Here is a 15,914-nt window from a genome sequence, read left to right as displayed (position 1 = left end):
ATGTACACCAAAAAATGGTTAAAAACCTTTGTGAACAAGTTTGACATGTTTTTACTTTTTGATGGTCTTAGGTAAACCTCAGATGATGTCGGGAAAAGAAGGATTGGCTATATTGAATTTCAATATTCCAACCCTATTGTTCTCAGGGAGCTAGGCCTCTGCCCGAAATATCTGCCAACAGCTCTCTCCCTCTCCCCACTGAGAACACTTGCACGCTTGACAGAATTTAGCACTTATGTTTATGGGATGGTCAAGATGAATGGCTTGTTTGGCCAAAAGTTATTGAAGGTATATGGACAACTCTATTGTGATGTATCGTTTTTAGGTTTTAAGGACCTCTGTCTAAATGGATGACCTTCATTTCTCTAAATTTTAGTCCATTAGAAAGGTTGTGGCATATACAATACACAGTTTGAGCCAAATTTTGTATTATTTCCTTTAAACTACATTGCACATTATCTATCTATCTATCTATCTATCTATCTATCTATCTTTATATGTGACTGGTTCAAATACTTTTCCAACAATGTTTGTTTTTATTTAAAGGGAATCTGTCACCGGAACTCATCATATCATGTGGGTTGGTTTCTCCTTAAAGGGGTTGGCCACTTTCAGACCAATATTGACAAACAAATGAACAATAAAAAGATATACAATTTTCCAAGATACTTTCTGTATCAATTCCTCACGGTTTACTAGATTAGTAATTGATGTAGAAAGTACATTGGAAAATTGTATATCTTTTTATTGTACATTTGTTTGTCAATATTGGTCTAAAGATGGCCAACCCTTTTAATATGATTTTCATCCACATACAACCTCTGGCAGCGAATAAGAAAGTGCTAAAACAAATAGAATTTTGTACCCTATGATAATGTTGCTACAACATATGCAATTCCTCCTTCCCCTAGCATCCTATAGAGATTCAAAAAGTCCACAAACACACAAGTAGTCATCCAATCCCACGGAAAGCAGAGATTTTGGACAACTTTTCTCGTATGTGTATGGGGGTCAAAATATATGTCAGAAGATCAAAACCATGTGAGCTTGGACCTCCATCAGTTACCAAAACTATAGCACTGTAATAGAAAAGAGTTCAGAGATTTTTATCACTGGAAATTTTCTCGACACAACAGGTAAACATATGACTGTTCAATTCAATGGTGCAAACTTAAAGGTGTCGTCCCAGAATTTGACCAACCTTGTAGAGACCAGGGGAGATGTAAAACATAAAAAAAGCATATTCAGCTGTCTCTGGTGCCACGTTGGCCACCGTCCGGGTCTGTTCGGTCTTGCGTAGGGTCTCGCTGGTTAGCAACTGGTGACACATGTGAGTGATGTCACCATTGCCTCTCCCGCAACTGCTGAGGCCACTGATTGTTCTTAGTGGCCATATGGAGCGCAGGACTTCCAACATTCAGTCCCTGGCAACAGATTTTAGTTTTACATCTCTCCTGGCCTCTACACGGTTGGTCCAATTCCAAGCCCTTTAAAGGACAACTTGACTTCAGGATATCCAGGCACTATACAGAGTGCTGCAGCCCCTATGTCCTACAAATCACTATTGGTCCTTATGCCCAAATTTGACTAGTGAGATTTTCTGATTCTTATATGCAAAATTTTAGCAGATTGCTTTCGCCAGAATTCCCCTTTATGTCAAATTAAGGAAGAAATACAGAGTCGTCTAAACAATTTCTTAAGTGCTGTACATAGGCTTTACTAGAAAAGTACATGTAAAAGGATGATAGAACACCATTTTGGTCATGACCAGACCAGTTACATAGGTTAGTAATGGCTGACGTTGCCTTTAGAACAGTGATTTGTCTTGTTTGATGTATGTACCGTATGATCTTGTCAGAGGATGAAATGAACATGGGCATCACGGGTGGTAGATATCTGTAAATAAATGGGCACCAGTGGAATGAGACAATTAATGGGCATAGTAGAGCAATGTCGTCAGGTGTTTACATATTGATATGTAATAAATATGGAGCACGGCTGCCCCTGCATTTAGAGCATAAGGTCTTGGTACCCTGAAAAGTAAGGGATTGACTTGGGCTAGGAGCTCTGGCTTTCTTCATGTCCCTTGTGTCCAGCATATAGAGCGGCCAGTTGGCGAAATCTGGGACCCCAAGAACCCAACTGAGAAAAGTCTTGCTCTGAACTTGTAGACCAACTGCTGATTGAACTGAGAGACGCAGCGCTGGAGCCTGAGCCCTCAAAGGCATAAGTCTGGAAGGAGTCATAAGGAGGCACTGAGGAGTCCTGATCTGCCAGCCTCACTTTCCTACTAATGTAGTCTTTGAACAGTGAGAAGTCCAGCTCAGCTCCTGGAAACCACTGAGGCAAGGGGTGACGCTGTGTAGCAAGAGTACTGTCCCCTCCAGGCTCACTCCCCTCGCTAAAATTGTACAAGCTGCGTAAAGCTGACATATCGTATGCCTCAGTGTCCTGTTCTCCACCTCCCTCGTCATTGTACTTGATAACGTTATCCCTCATATCTTCATCTTCATCTGATGAAAGATGACCCTGGTGGTGTCGTTTTAGAGCCAGAATGAGAAGAATAAGCACTGCAGGCAACAAAAGAGAGAACGTATAAATAATATAGTACGATAGTCATATAAAAATGTAAGTAATAGAGCACTGACAGTATATTCAGAGATTGTGTTTGAGTGTCCTGATGTTGGCCATACACATTATAGAGGTTGTCCAATCTTGGCCAAACATGGCCATGGTGAGAGCATGAGATTTCTTGGTGGTTGAGAGCTACAGAAACAGCTCAATACAGTGGTTGCGTTGGTTGTTTCTGTATTTCTTGGTCATCGTTGGGTGGTGGAGTTGGCCAGACTTGGCAATTTCCTGTTGTTGAGGTGTATTGTCCCATTTTCTTTCCAATTCAACCAATATGGTATCAATTAAACTGATCAAACACCTTCGATAGTTGTAGGTCAAAAGCTTGTTTGGTTGCCAGCTATTCCTCTCAACTTCCCCATACATTTGCACCCAGAGAGGGAGGTAAGCTACTGTCAGTCACCATGGGCAATGGCATATGTCCTGCGAGAGCTAAGGGTTGGACATATTGCATTTCAAAATGCCCGATCCTTTTTACCTCCGATATCATGTTTTGGGAGAATTTAGCACCCCCTCTAAAAAAAGCAAAAGAGTCAGCACTTTTTTCGTATGTGTATAGGCACCTTAGTAATAAGTGATGTACTTAACTTTATAATACCCAAGCATGTCAAAACATCCAGACGTAACTTGAGCATGTGTCTTAAAATTCTCCACATTGTTCTCTGTGCAAAGTCAGCTCAGGAATAAACCATTATTGACTCTGACGGTCGCACAGACAGACTGTACCAAGCTCTGCGAGCTGATTTCTCAAGGCTCTTGTGTCAGCTAAAGGTAAATGGCACGAAGACCCTGAGGACACCCTTGATGAAAAATGGATTGGATTGATGCTCTTTACTAGGCTCCAAAGATCTTATTAGGCTTTTTACAAGAAGTCAACTGTATATGACACACGTTTCACCACAAAAATATCACAACGAGAAGTTGGACTAAAACTTAACTTTTAATACTCTATCCTTGAAAACCACTCAGGCCTTCTGCACAGGTTTTTGCGATGTCCATCACGAGGCCGTTTTGAGAATACATTGATTTCAGTGTGTTTATTCACATGGCCCAAAAACTGACCTGTTCTATGTAACCATTACCGCTTTGTCATTTTTGTTCCTTATAATACTCGGACCAGTGGTGTAACTACCGTCATAGCAACAGAGGCAGCTGCCACAGGGCCCGGGACATTAGGGGCCCCGGTGATAGCTACCACTGCTATCATTATACTCGGGGGTCTTTTCGGACCCCTGAGTATAATGATTGGCGGACCGGGAGAGGTAAGAAACATAAAAAACACTGTTACTTACCTCTCCACGATCCTGCCAGGCCTCCTTCCTGACGTCTCTGACGTCGCATGAACCCGGCCTGCGTCCCGGGTCATGTGACATCCGACGTCATAGAAGAAGGACGGCAGCAGAGAAGACAGTGTAGGAGCCGGGGGACAGGTAACTAACAGTAGTTTTTTATGTTTTTCTCCCCCTGGGTCTCCGATTATTATACTCTGGGGTCTGAAAAGACCCCAGAGTATAATAATTGTTTATGGGAGTCCACAGTGGGACATAATACTGTGTTCAGGGACCACTATGGGGATAATACTGTGTGAAGGGGCCACTATGGGGATAATACTGTGTGAAGGGGCCACTATGGGGATAATACTGTGTGCAGGGGCCACTATGGGGGATAATACTGTGTGCAGGGGCCACTATGGGGATAATACTGTGTGCAGGGGCCACTATGGGGGATAATACTGTGTGCAGGGGCCACTATGGGGATAATACTGTGTAGAGGGGCCACTATGGGGGAAAATACTGTGTGCAGGGGCCACTATGGGGTACAATACTGTGTGGAGGGGCCACTATGGGGGATAATACTGCGTGCAGGGGCCACTATTGGGGATAATACTGTGTGCAGGGGCCACTATGGGGGATAATACTGTGTGAAGGGGCCACTATGGGGCATAATAGAACACGCAGGAATGCGTAGGAGGGGTTCGGTCGAGGTCTTCGGCGTCAGTGTTGGTTGGGGGGGGGATGTCAAAAGTTCGCCATGGGGCCCCACCATTCCTTGTTACGCCACTGACTCGGACCTAATACATATAGGGTCAATATACCGTAGTTTAGGCTGATATATAGGGAAAGTATAGCTTAGGGTGATATTCCTCTGATCAATGTGATTACATACGTACGGCTAATAAAATCAGTACGTGAATACATCGCCTGCCTCGTCCCACTTCGGATATGGTAGAGACTTTCATGGATGTTTTTGTTTTATACCCAAGAAATACTGGTGATTATCCCTTCATTGAGTGATAGTATATTACACATAGGATTTATAATCCAACCCTCAGCGATAACTCTAAGAGACCAAAATGTCTGCACTATACAGGAGATTTAATGCATCTCTTATGGAGATGCCCCAAACTAAATTGGTTTTGGATTGAGATAATGGACAAAATAAATTTAGTCTTTTCTGCTCAAATTACTCCTCATCCATTGCTATGTTTTGGATTGTCTGGATGAGATGCAGGGAAATGACTTTCTGTAGCTGGCAGTCACCCAATCGCTATTTATAGCTAGAAAATCTATAGCCTCCAAATGGACGTCCTCTTATCTTCTAGCCGTAGCCAAATGGGTGAATCTTGTGAATCGTATTTTCTGGCTTGAGCATCCAGCTTAGCAGCTTGTGATGTTTATGGTTAGCCATCTTTAAGAATTGTATTACACTTGGCTTATCCTGGGGATTTCATCATTGAATTGTGATACCTTGATATATATTAACATTATACAACATTATTACCAATATTACCAAATAGAACATATTGATAGGGCAGAAGTGTCGCATTGGACCCCAATGCTAAATATGTAACGGGGTCCCCTATTAACAAGTGCTATCTACATTGGTGGTTTGTTATGTTGTAGAGATACCTTTGGGCCCCCCTAATGCTCCAGGGCCTGGTAACAATTGCTACCTTTGCACCCCTTATAGCAACACCCCTGGACAGAGGCTGTCTTGAAGAGACAATCCCTTTAAGAAGTTGCGCAGGGTATTTATGTTTGAGGGTGGGATAGAATTTAGAAGGTCTATTGGTTACTTATTATTAAGGCTTGTGTTAATATATTGGAAATGATGTAATAAAAAACTGATCCAGAAAGGTAAAGGGAAGTTCAAAGTTGCAAAGGTTACAAAATTGTTCGTAACTTACCTACAAGTATCAGAACGCACACCAATAAGGCAATAAGTGCCCCGGGGCTCAGACTTCCGGCCATCACATAGGCGGTAGTGTTACATGACTGCACTGCCCCGGTGCTGTCACATCCACAAACTCGAATGGTGAGAGTTCCTGTACTACTCAATGCTGGAGTACCTCCGTCCACAACCAGTATTGGCAAGATAAACATATCCTGCTCCCTTCTGTCAAATGGCATCCGATGTGTATGGACTGAAGCTGTGTTATCTGTAATGTAGAGAATACATGGTATCAACTTTTGACATGGAGGAGGAACTCCTGGCTTTAGGTATCTTTTAACCTTTCCTTGTTTCCTTGACACTTGGGAGTTATCCATGCTTAATAGTAATTGTAAGTAATCTTTATTTGGAAAACACTGACTGGCAAGACTTGGATGTTCAACCTTCTTAGGAGCCAACGTGTGAACTATACAAACTTATCTCTACTGTAAGACAAAATACGGTACTGGGCAACACTTGGACCTCATGTAGTTCCACCAAAGGATCTTATTATTGATTACTCCATCTTGGGTATTTATTCCATATTCAGAGGATATCTATCACCCTACTGACCCCTGTTTCATGGCCACATAGAATGAAGGGGTACCAAACTCTCTTCATTCACTTCTATGAGCGTTCCAAAACAGGGTTAGGGGGATATCGTCACTCCTTGGGGAGACACCACCATATAGGTGTGTGGAGACTTATTAAGCCTTTAGCACTCTACTTTGCAAGGGACCATGGGAAGAATATGCAAATCTGTCTTCCATGATGTAATTAGGAAGTCAGGTGCCTCAGTGTTGCAAACCAATAGAGGGTGCTCACTGGATTGTGCAAGCCTGTCTTCCCTGATGTAATTAGGAAGACAGAATCTCAGTGATATAGCCCAATAAAGGCTGCACCCTTTAACATCATGCTTGACCTTCCAAGAGGCCTTTGTTTTGCAATGATGCTGGAATTATTACCAGGTATAGTCTCTCAACCGAGGACAGCCATTTCGATGTTATTGCATCTCGTCAGCCCGGTGTAGAGAAGACTAACCTGGTAGAGGTGAGAGGCTTAGACAGGGTTACGGGGATATCGTCACTCCTTAGGGAGAGACCACCATATAGGTGGGGGAGACTTATTAAGCCTTTAGCACTCCACTTTGCAAGGGACCATGGGAAGAATATGCAAATCTGTCTTCCATGATGAAACAGTCAAACTCAGCTATTTTTGGAACTCCAGTACAAGTAAATGGAGACAGTCAGTGAAGCCCATACACAAAAGTGGAATCTAAATTTTCAGGTATTTATAGCATATCCTCTGAATATGACTCAAGTACCCAAGTTGGGAATACCTCTTTAAAGGGAATGGTAGTCCTTATTTATTAAAACCAGATAGTGAAACATATCCCTTGTCTAACCTGTTTTTATTCTCAGATTGTAGATTTTTTAATTCTATTTTCTGCAATGATTATGGAGCTGTATCTTGCCTGAGCCTCTCCTCTGCTCTGTGATGTACTTTACAGTATAGTCATGGCCATAGGGGCCATAGGAGCTAACTCATTGACATCTATGGGAGAGTGTTCTAAACATACTCTCTGCAGGGAGTAGCTAAGCTTTGGCATCATCTATTGTCAGTAGTGGATGCAGTGCTGGGTCAATGAAGGTATTATCTTCTATTGTAATCCTGTCTACGATGTAAATGAGATGTCTGGTTCAAAGAAAGCTCCTGCAGAATTTCCAAGGGTCAAGCTATTATTAAACTTGTGGCCAGAGTGAAAACTGCAGGATTTAGAACCTTTAAAAAATAGATATAGATAGTGGCATGAAAAATCATCAAAAACTCTTATGTGTAAGACAAAAACTTGGTTTAAAAAAAATAGGCAATTTCCTGGTGACACATTCTCTTTAAGTCCAGTTCATTAAAACTGCAGGTGATTTGTGTCTTAAGCCCATAATAAAGCAGTCTCATAGCAACCTTACTTAATACAAGATACTCAAATGGAACTAATGGAACGGCAAAATTAGGCAACATTGTAAGTTAAATACAGGGATGGATATATTAGCATTTGTATAGAGGAAAAATACAATACATAGAACTATCCAACAGGGATGTAGCAGGAAGTATACAGAAATAAATGTATTAAAATGTTTCACTGACACCTACTGTATGTAGAATTGTAAGCATGGAAGTATAACTACAGCATATAAACAAGACGTAGCATTGTCATATTCAGATGGAATTACATGTAGAGACGTAAAGTGGTAACGTAGTGAGGAGAGAGTGAATAAGTGAGAGGCACATAGCAATATATAATATATGAAGAAGACAAAGCAAAGATGGTAAAGGGAAGAAGTATGAGCGTAAGGCCCGGTTCACAACTGCAGTTGGTATTCCATTTGGGGAGTCCGCTTGGGGACCCCTCGAACGGAAATCTATATGCATAAAAAAGCGGTTGCCCGTGAAATCTGTAGACCCCATAGACTATAATGGTGCCTGTGTAGTTTCTGCATGAAACATGCGGAGAGAAAAGTGCTGCTTGCATTTGCAGGACTTTTCTCTCCACATGTTTTGTGCGGAAACCACACAAACCCCATTATAGTCTATGGGGTCTGCAAGTTTTCCAGGTACCCGCATTTTTTTAGGCGTATAGGTTTCCCTGGTTTAGTGGACTCTCCGAATACAGAAGTGTCTCGGGCCTACGAAGTTGTAAGGAAAGCCATTTTATGAACATGAAGTTGAATCACTATATCATGAACCCTTCTGCAGCTTTCTGTTATTCCCTGTATATCAGACATTCATTGAAGATCTCTGTGGTCATTAATGGTGACATTTACAGACCTAAAACCTGTTGTGATCATGTCCCACAGGAGAATGATTCCCTGGCAATAATATCCAATGGGATACATAAATAGGACAAAATAGCAGAACAGGTATATAGCACAAGACTTACGCCTGGCGCCATATTTCATCCTATTCAGTCCAAGGCTATAAACCATTCTACTATGCAGAGACTAGATTTCTTTTATTTGATGCTTTTCTCATCATTTAAGTAAGTGAATTGGAATTTGTCGATCAGTGGGGGTCCATCTGTCCAGACCACCATCGATCAGGGTTCTGAATGGGCTGTCGGTTGGGAAGTGCATGCACCGCTCCATTCATTTTAATGGCAGTGTTGGAGATCAATGAAATACATCACTCAGCTATCTGAGTAATCCCACTGAAAGGAATAGAGCCGTGTGCGTGATAACCGACCAATGCTGCATTCAGAGCGGGGGGTGCAAAGATAGGTCATCACTTAAAGATCAGCTGCTTGCAGAGACTGCAGCGTTTGGATAGTTGCTGCAGTTTCTTTGGTAAAAACCAAGAACAACACTGTACATATTATAATGGCTGTGCTTGGTTCTGCAGCTCCACCCCATTCACTTGAATGGGACTGTCCTGCTCAGTGACCACTTGAATAATGATCATGATGTCACATGACCCGTAAAGTGGAAGCAGTGGTCAAGGAGCGATGTTGTAGCTTCAAGTTGTAATGCTTATACATTATCTTGTAGAAGTAATATGAGGTTACACTAATGGTCCATACTGGGTTACAGACCATACAGATCTATGCAACACAAGTCTGTACTAAGGCATATGCATGAGCCTTAAAAGAGTCACCGATAGTAATAGTGATTTCAATGTAATATCAATGAGACAACCAGGCTACCTAACGTTGATCTCACATGATGTTAGATGGCATAACCCAGTCTAAGGTTGTAGCTATTTGTAGGGTGGGAATGGATGGAATCATGGATGGCATGATCAGAGTTGATGTATGGTAGGTGACCAGCATATGGTGGCTCACCCTTGACATTGAGCAGAGTAAAGTGATGCTCGGCGCTGGGGTCTGGAGCAAGTCTGAAGTAGAATCGATGCCCCCCCATTGGCTCATCTCGATCCACCACACTGATAGTCTGAATCAGCTACAAAGGAGCAGACATTATTTGTCCAGGCTCGGTATGGAGAGATCATACATATTCAATACAAACACAAATGCAGAATTTCTAATACAATCATTTACATTCAGAATCAATATACAACCACTGACAGCCATCTTGAAGACTCTGGGCCTCCTTTTTGGTCACGTGGTCCAATGCATACATACAAGTACATAACACTTTTTTCACTCTTCAAGAAACGTAGTCAGAAGTGTAAAAATGTAAAATAAAGCAAATTATTAATATTCTCTCATTTTAAAGCTACACATATCTCTTAATAACATCTGTGATGGGGGTATACACAAGATTTGGGATTCTAGTCAATCATCTCCCTTGACTGCAGTTGACCAATCACTCCCTCGTGTTGCCACGTGCTGCTTTCTACCCCCAGTTTCATACAAGCTCCACCACTGTCCTGCTGCCCTAGACTTTACTATAAGGAGTATTATCATTGTAATTATAGTCCAACAAAAAACAGAAGACGTTCTTGGAGAAGGTCAGGAAGGGGTAGATGATCTACACCCCTATGGATTCAATTGTCTCACCTTAGACTGGAAAAAAATATACTGGACCCGGTACTGTGACATAATGTGGAAAGGATGGTGAATTTTCTCCTTAGTACTTTCTCAGTGAAACGTTTCTCGTGGGAACTGAAGTGGACTTCAATCAACAGAAAAGTGGTGATTCATTTGATGGCACGTTTCGGAGATGAAGAACCTCCTTCATCAGATTATTATATAGAACATTTATAATGCTTGTCTTCATCTAACCTGATGAAGGGTGGTTTACAAATGATGTTCCTCTGAGAAACCCACTGAGGAAAAAAATAATCACCCCTTCAACTTTGGGACATGGCACTTGGCCCAGGATCTCTTTTCCAGGCTAAGGTGAGACGATTAGATTCCTTACTCCCCTGGATAGTTCCCATCTACCATGTTACATTGGACAAGCCTACAGCTTGGAATACCTGATTAGACTCATTGTAGTTTTGTGCCTATATCACTGTACAACCATATCATACACTTGTGGAGTAGGGGTTTATTTGTTATTTTATATCTTTGTATAGTATGTATGTGGAAGTTATGGATATCAGGTAACACTCTCTTGGGCCACATCCAGTGGGTACATGCTCACAGTGCAGATTTACCATACTTCCACTTTGGTGTACAACCCCTTCATCAGGTATGAAGTTAAGGTTAAGTAATTGTAATAGCTTTTCCGTGGATGAAGTCCCAATATGGTGGAGACCAGTAGGTCAAGGGATGAAGATACATGCACCGTTCACTGTCTCCTATTCCCTCGACCTGCTGATCTCCATCATATTGGGACTTTATCAGCAGACAGGAATTTTTTGGCAGAACTGCGGCTGATCAAGGACTGCAAGGGAGCAGTTTTAACCATGTAGCTGTATGAGCCTGGCCATGATCACATGGTCTCGGCAGCTCAGAAATTTGCATGTACTCTGTGGTGTGTTGTCACAGCCTCATTTGACAATGATCTTTCTCCAGTCACATATATAAAGGGGCTGGCTGTCTAGCTCACTTCATTACCTAAATCAGGCCCCTTCTTTGTCTCCAGTCCTCTCTGCATTAGTAATGTAGAAACAGCCATGATGGAGAAAGAGGCTGACTTATTTGGTTAATGAAATAGCCAGGCAACCATCATCTTCATATACATTGGTCAAATATGAAGGTGAGAAGGCTTCCTACAATTGACGGTGTAATGGCGCATTGGGCGATCCATTCAGTTTTTATGTTTAGTCAATTGGGGAGAGCAAGGTTAGATATAAGAAGACAGAACCAAGAATATCTCATAGTCTTTTATATAGGGATAGATTGAAGAACATTACCTGGCCTGGAAGAGCATCTTCACATACAGAAGATTCATGGGGTGTAGCCAGCTCTGGAGGATTGTCATTTACATCCAGGATACGGATCTTCAGTGAGAGAGCTGAAACTTTTTCAGGGTCATCTGTACGAAACATATTACGACAATAACACCTTTAATGTCACATAGAATTATAACTTGAGAATAATGATATCAATATATCACTACAGGCCATACAAAAAGATTGCTAGAAAATAGGGGGGGGGGGGGAGCACATAACCTGATTGTTTATTAATGTGCTATGTAGGCTATAAAGGAGAAGACATAGGCATGTCTAAAGTGCTTCTGTCTTCTCCTCCAGGTGCTTGTTGTTTTTTCTGACCCACAGGGTCAAATACAGGTCCCTGGACCCTGAAACCCCGCAAGAATAGTGCATGGCACAGTACATCCACTGCACTAAATACAAATAGGAAGTGTATACTATACAGCCTCAGCACCCATATTATAAACTGGGTACAATATTTAACAATTGACCCAGTTTATTTTATATAGATGGATTGGGTGGCTGAGATCAAATCAAATCTAATCAAATAGGCTTTATTTGCACGTCCGAATAGATATTTGGCATTGCCCAAGCTAGTAAAGTGTGTGTGTGGGAGGGGAATTGGAGTCGACGGGGAGAGTATGGGGGAAGGGGGGTGGCTGACTTGGGGTATAACAGTCCGTGGAGTCTCATTTTCCTCTTAGTTGGTGACAGCTGTATGGGGTGGGTGGGTGGGGGGGTGATTTGGGGTATAACAGTCCGTGGAGTCTCATCTTCCTCTTAGTTGGTGACAGCTGTATGGGGTGGGTGGGGGGGTGATTTGGGGTATAACAGTCCGTGGAGTCTCATCTGACATCTAGACATAGAAGCAGGTTGACTACTATTCTACCTCCTGGACTGGTCAATCACAGTTCACAGAGCTATGGAGTCCCTAGAGGCAAGAGGTACTGGGAGAGCCATAGTCCAGGTAAAGGTTAGATAGCAGGCTGATACAAAAAAAAGAGTGCCTTTTTAGGAATATGTAAATAGGATATGGTGGATTCTAGATACTCCTGTTTGATACTAATAACAGTGTCTCCTGATACTCCACAGGACTTATTGCAGGACTTATTGCAGGACTAAATTATACAACAACCAAGGAATTCATAGAGCATGGAGCACAATACTAGAAGGTAACAAATATACATGATAATGGAAACTCGCCAAAACAGATGACTGGCATAGTAACTGGATGGTTCAATGTCCAAATGATGGAACAAATAGATGATGGTGGTATTGGTAAACACATGATAACACGCCCTAGCACTGAATATTTCCCTTTATCTATTCCGAAAAAAAATCACCATAACATCATAAAACCACTAGACTTCACTGCCCATAAACAGATCAATGATAGGAACCAAAATCAGCAGGACCTGACTCTAATAACAAGTGAACACTAAACTATAAGGATCTGAAAATTAGCAACAGGGGGTCATCAATACCTTCAGGAACACTGGAATACATCAGAAACAGATCTTCAAGAACAAAATTAGGAATCAATCAGATGAACTGGTATCATATTGAGGAGAACAGGATAAAATACCCAGACTATGCTCTATCTAGCCTATCGGGGGGAGGGGGGGGGTTGGAGACCATTTTTGTAATATACTTTATTACCCTATGTAATTTCCTTTTTATTATAAAACAGGCTGTAACATTCTCTTTAGCAATCCTCTAACTGAGTTGTTACTAGGGAAAGTCCGTACATAGTTATATTGTATATGTGCAGAGGGAGGGTGGTCATGTCATGACTGTATCTAAAATGGTTCTGGTATCATAAGAAAGATGAGATTCTCAACTTTCATATGACCCCCAAAGCTGAAGTACTAGCAATAACAGAATCTGAGACATCACCAGTTAGGTAAAAAGATGATGAAACAGCAGGAACTCGCCATATGGAGGTGCACTTGAAGAAAGGGTTCCCTGAATGGTGTGTGTTTGACATACTGCCCGATAGAAAGGTGCATAGGGTTAAAAAATGTATTTGATGAAAATAATAATATGCATTTAGAAAAGTGATCGAGTTGAACTAACCAGCTTCCTTGGCCTGCACTGTCAAATTGTGCCACCCCGAGGTTTCACGATCCAAGGCTTTGGTTATCCTGATTTCACCAGATTCTTCATCAATTTCAAAAATCCCATCATCGGAGGTTTTGTCCAGTGTGTATCTGGGTGACAATGACAAATAGATGGAATAAGTAAAAGGCAGGGAAGGATCACAAACAATTCCATTTATGGGAAAATATCTCCAAAATATGGTGTGTGGCCAACATTCATTTGACAAATGTTGGGAAATAAGGATCGGCCATGTTGCATTTCAACAATGTCCAGTCTTTTTTATAAAGAGGAAATAAGTGTGCATGTGTGTGTGGCGAGAGGGAGCCAGAAAGAATACCTATCCATAGGACAAGGTGTACAGCCACAGTTGCGGCCATAAATATAGGATCAACGAGGGACCCCTACTCAAGATACCGTTGTGTTCATGCATTTTTACTCTGTGGGGGATACTTATGAAGACTGGTGTATATAATACCAGTCTTAATATCCAAGGCATGTTGGATTCCAGTTGGCATAGATTTCAGTGATCATTTCTGCCAGGAAACTGGCGTAAATGATATTTAAAGTAGCGCAACTCCCATGCCACTTTTGCTTTCATGAAACGCGTGAGAAGCACAAAAACTCCAGGTGCTATAGTTATGTATTATATTATAACCCAGGTTTGCAATTTTTTAAACGTAAGATATCCGGTGTAAATTGATAATAAACCTCACCCGTTGCATTTCTTGGTGTTATAACAGTAAAGTGTTCTCTGCGCATTATATGGTTTGCTGATGCAAATGTTGATGACTCATGATTGCATTATTAGTAGGCTACTGTCACTTTAACTGGTTTTGCTGAGTCATCACAACACTTCTTGTTCTAGTACTTTTTGGACAAGAGGTGGTGCGATGATTCCCTCATGGGTGGAAATCTGTTGTGCCAATTTGCTGTGCCGGGTGCAGGAAAACTCACCATATTAGGAGTTTTACCTCATCTCTCTGGAGCCAAGCCCACCATGGGGAGGTCCAAAAGAGGTGAGAGAAGGTGTGTATGAATGTTTTAAATTTTTTACACCTCCTCTGGATCTCCACCTATTAGACTCTGTGGTCTGAAGACACCCCAGAGTATAATAACCACTTTTACTTTGACATAACTTTGAGTGTGTTTGTCTTATAGAGCTAGAAATTGGATAGATAAGGTCTTAGAAGTCCTGACAGTGTTCTACACTATGTTTTATAGTTAGGTTCCTAGGAGCCCTGACAGTATTCTACACTATGTTTTATAGTTAGGTTCCTAGGAGCCCTGACAGTGTTCTACACTATGTTTTATAGTTAGGTTCCTAGGAGCCCTGACAGTATTCTACACTATGTTTTATAGATAGGCTCCTAGGAGCCCCAAGAGTGTTCTACACTATATTTTATAGATAGGTTCCTAGGAGCCCTGACAGTGTTCTACACTATGTTTTATAGATAGGTTCCTAGGAGCCCTGACAGTGTTCTACACTATGTTTTATAGTTAGGTTCCTAGGAGCCCTAAGTGATCTACACTATGTTTTATAGATTCTTAGGAGTCCCAAAAGTGTTCTACACTATGTTTTATAGTTAGGTTCCTAGGAGCCCTGACAGTGTTCTACACTATGTTTTATAGTTAGGTTCCTAGGAGCCCTAAGTGATCTACACTATGTTTTATAGATTCTTAGGAGTCCCAAAAGTGTTCTACACTATGTTTTATAGATAGGTTCCTAGGAGCCCTGACAGTGTTCTACACTATGTTTTATAGATAGGTTCCTAGGAGCCCTGACAGTGTTCTACACTATGTTTTACAGATAAGTTCCTAGGAGCCCTGACAATGTTCTACACTATGTTTTATAGATAGGTTCCTAGGAGCCCTGACAGTGTTCTACACTATGTTTTATAGATAAGTTCCTAGGAGCCCTGACAATGTTCTACACTATGTTTTATAGTTAGGTTCCTAGGAGCCCTAAGTGATCTACACTATGTTTTATAGATTCTTAGGAGTCCCAAAAGTGTTCTACACTATGTTTTATAGATAGGCTCCTAGGAGCCCCAAGAGTGTTCTACACTATATTTTATAGATAGGTTCCTAGGAGCCCTGACAGTGTTCTACACTATGTTTTATAGATAGGTTCCTAG

General features: G+C 41.5%; 1 protein-coding gene across 2 annotated transcripts in view; it reads right to left on the bottom strand.

Annotated features, from left to right (window-relative positions):
• Nucleotides 1-1,309: 1,309 nt before the first annotated feature.
• Nucleotides 1,310-15,914, bottom strand: part of CDH22 (cadherin 22) — a 103,465-nt gene continuing 88,860 nt past the window's right edge. The window contains exons 7-11 of one of the 2 annotated variants that reach the window (XM_075277374.1): nt 13,756-13,889; nt 11,659-11,780; nt 9,677-9,794; nt 5,819-6,070; nt 1,310-2,570 (exon numbers count right to left, since the gene is read on the bottom strand). In XM_075277374.1, the coding sequence (XP_075133475.1) occupies nt 2,059-2,570; nt 5,819-6,070; nt 9,677-9,794; nt 11,659-11,780; nt 13,756-13,889 (1,138 nt within the window). In that variant the 3' untranslated portion in view covers nt 1,310-2,058. Of the gene's footprint in view, nt 2,571-5,818; nt 6,071-9,676; nt 9,795-11,658; nt 11,781-13,755; nt 13,890-15,914 lie in introns of those variants that run through there. The other variant, XM_075277375.1, reaches the window with a different exon arrangement.

This window comes from Leptodactylus fuscus, chromosome 6, assembly GCF_031893055.1.
Source record: "Leptodactylus fuscus isolate aLepFus1 chromosome 6, aLepFus1.hap2, whole genome shotgun sequence".
In the NCBI taxonomy this organism is placed as follows: Eukaryota; Metazoa; Chordata; class Amphibia; order Anura; family Leptodactylidae; genus Leptodactylus; species Leptodactylus fuscus.
Note: the sequence above shows the minus strand (reverse complement) of the source record. Positions and strands in the feature narration are given on the sequence as shown.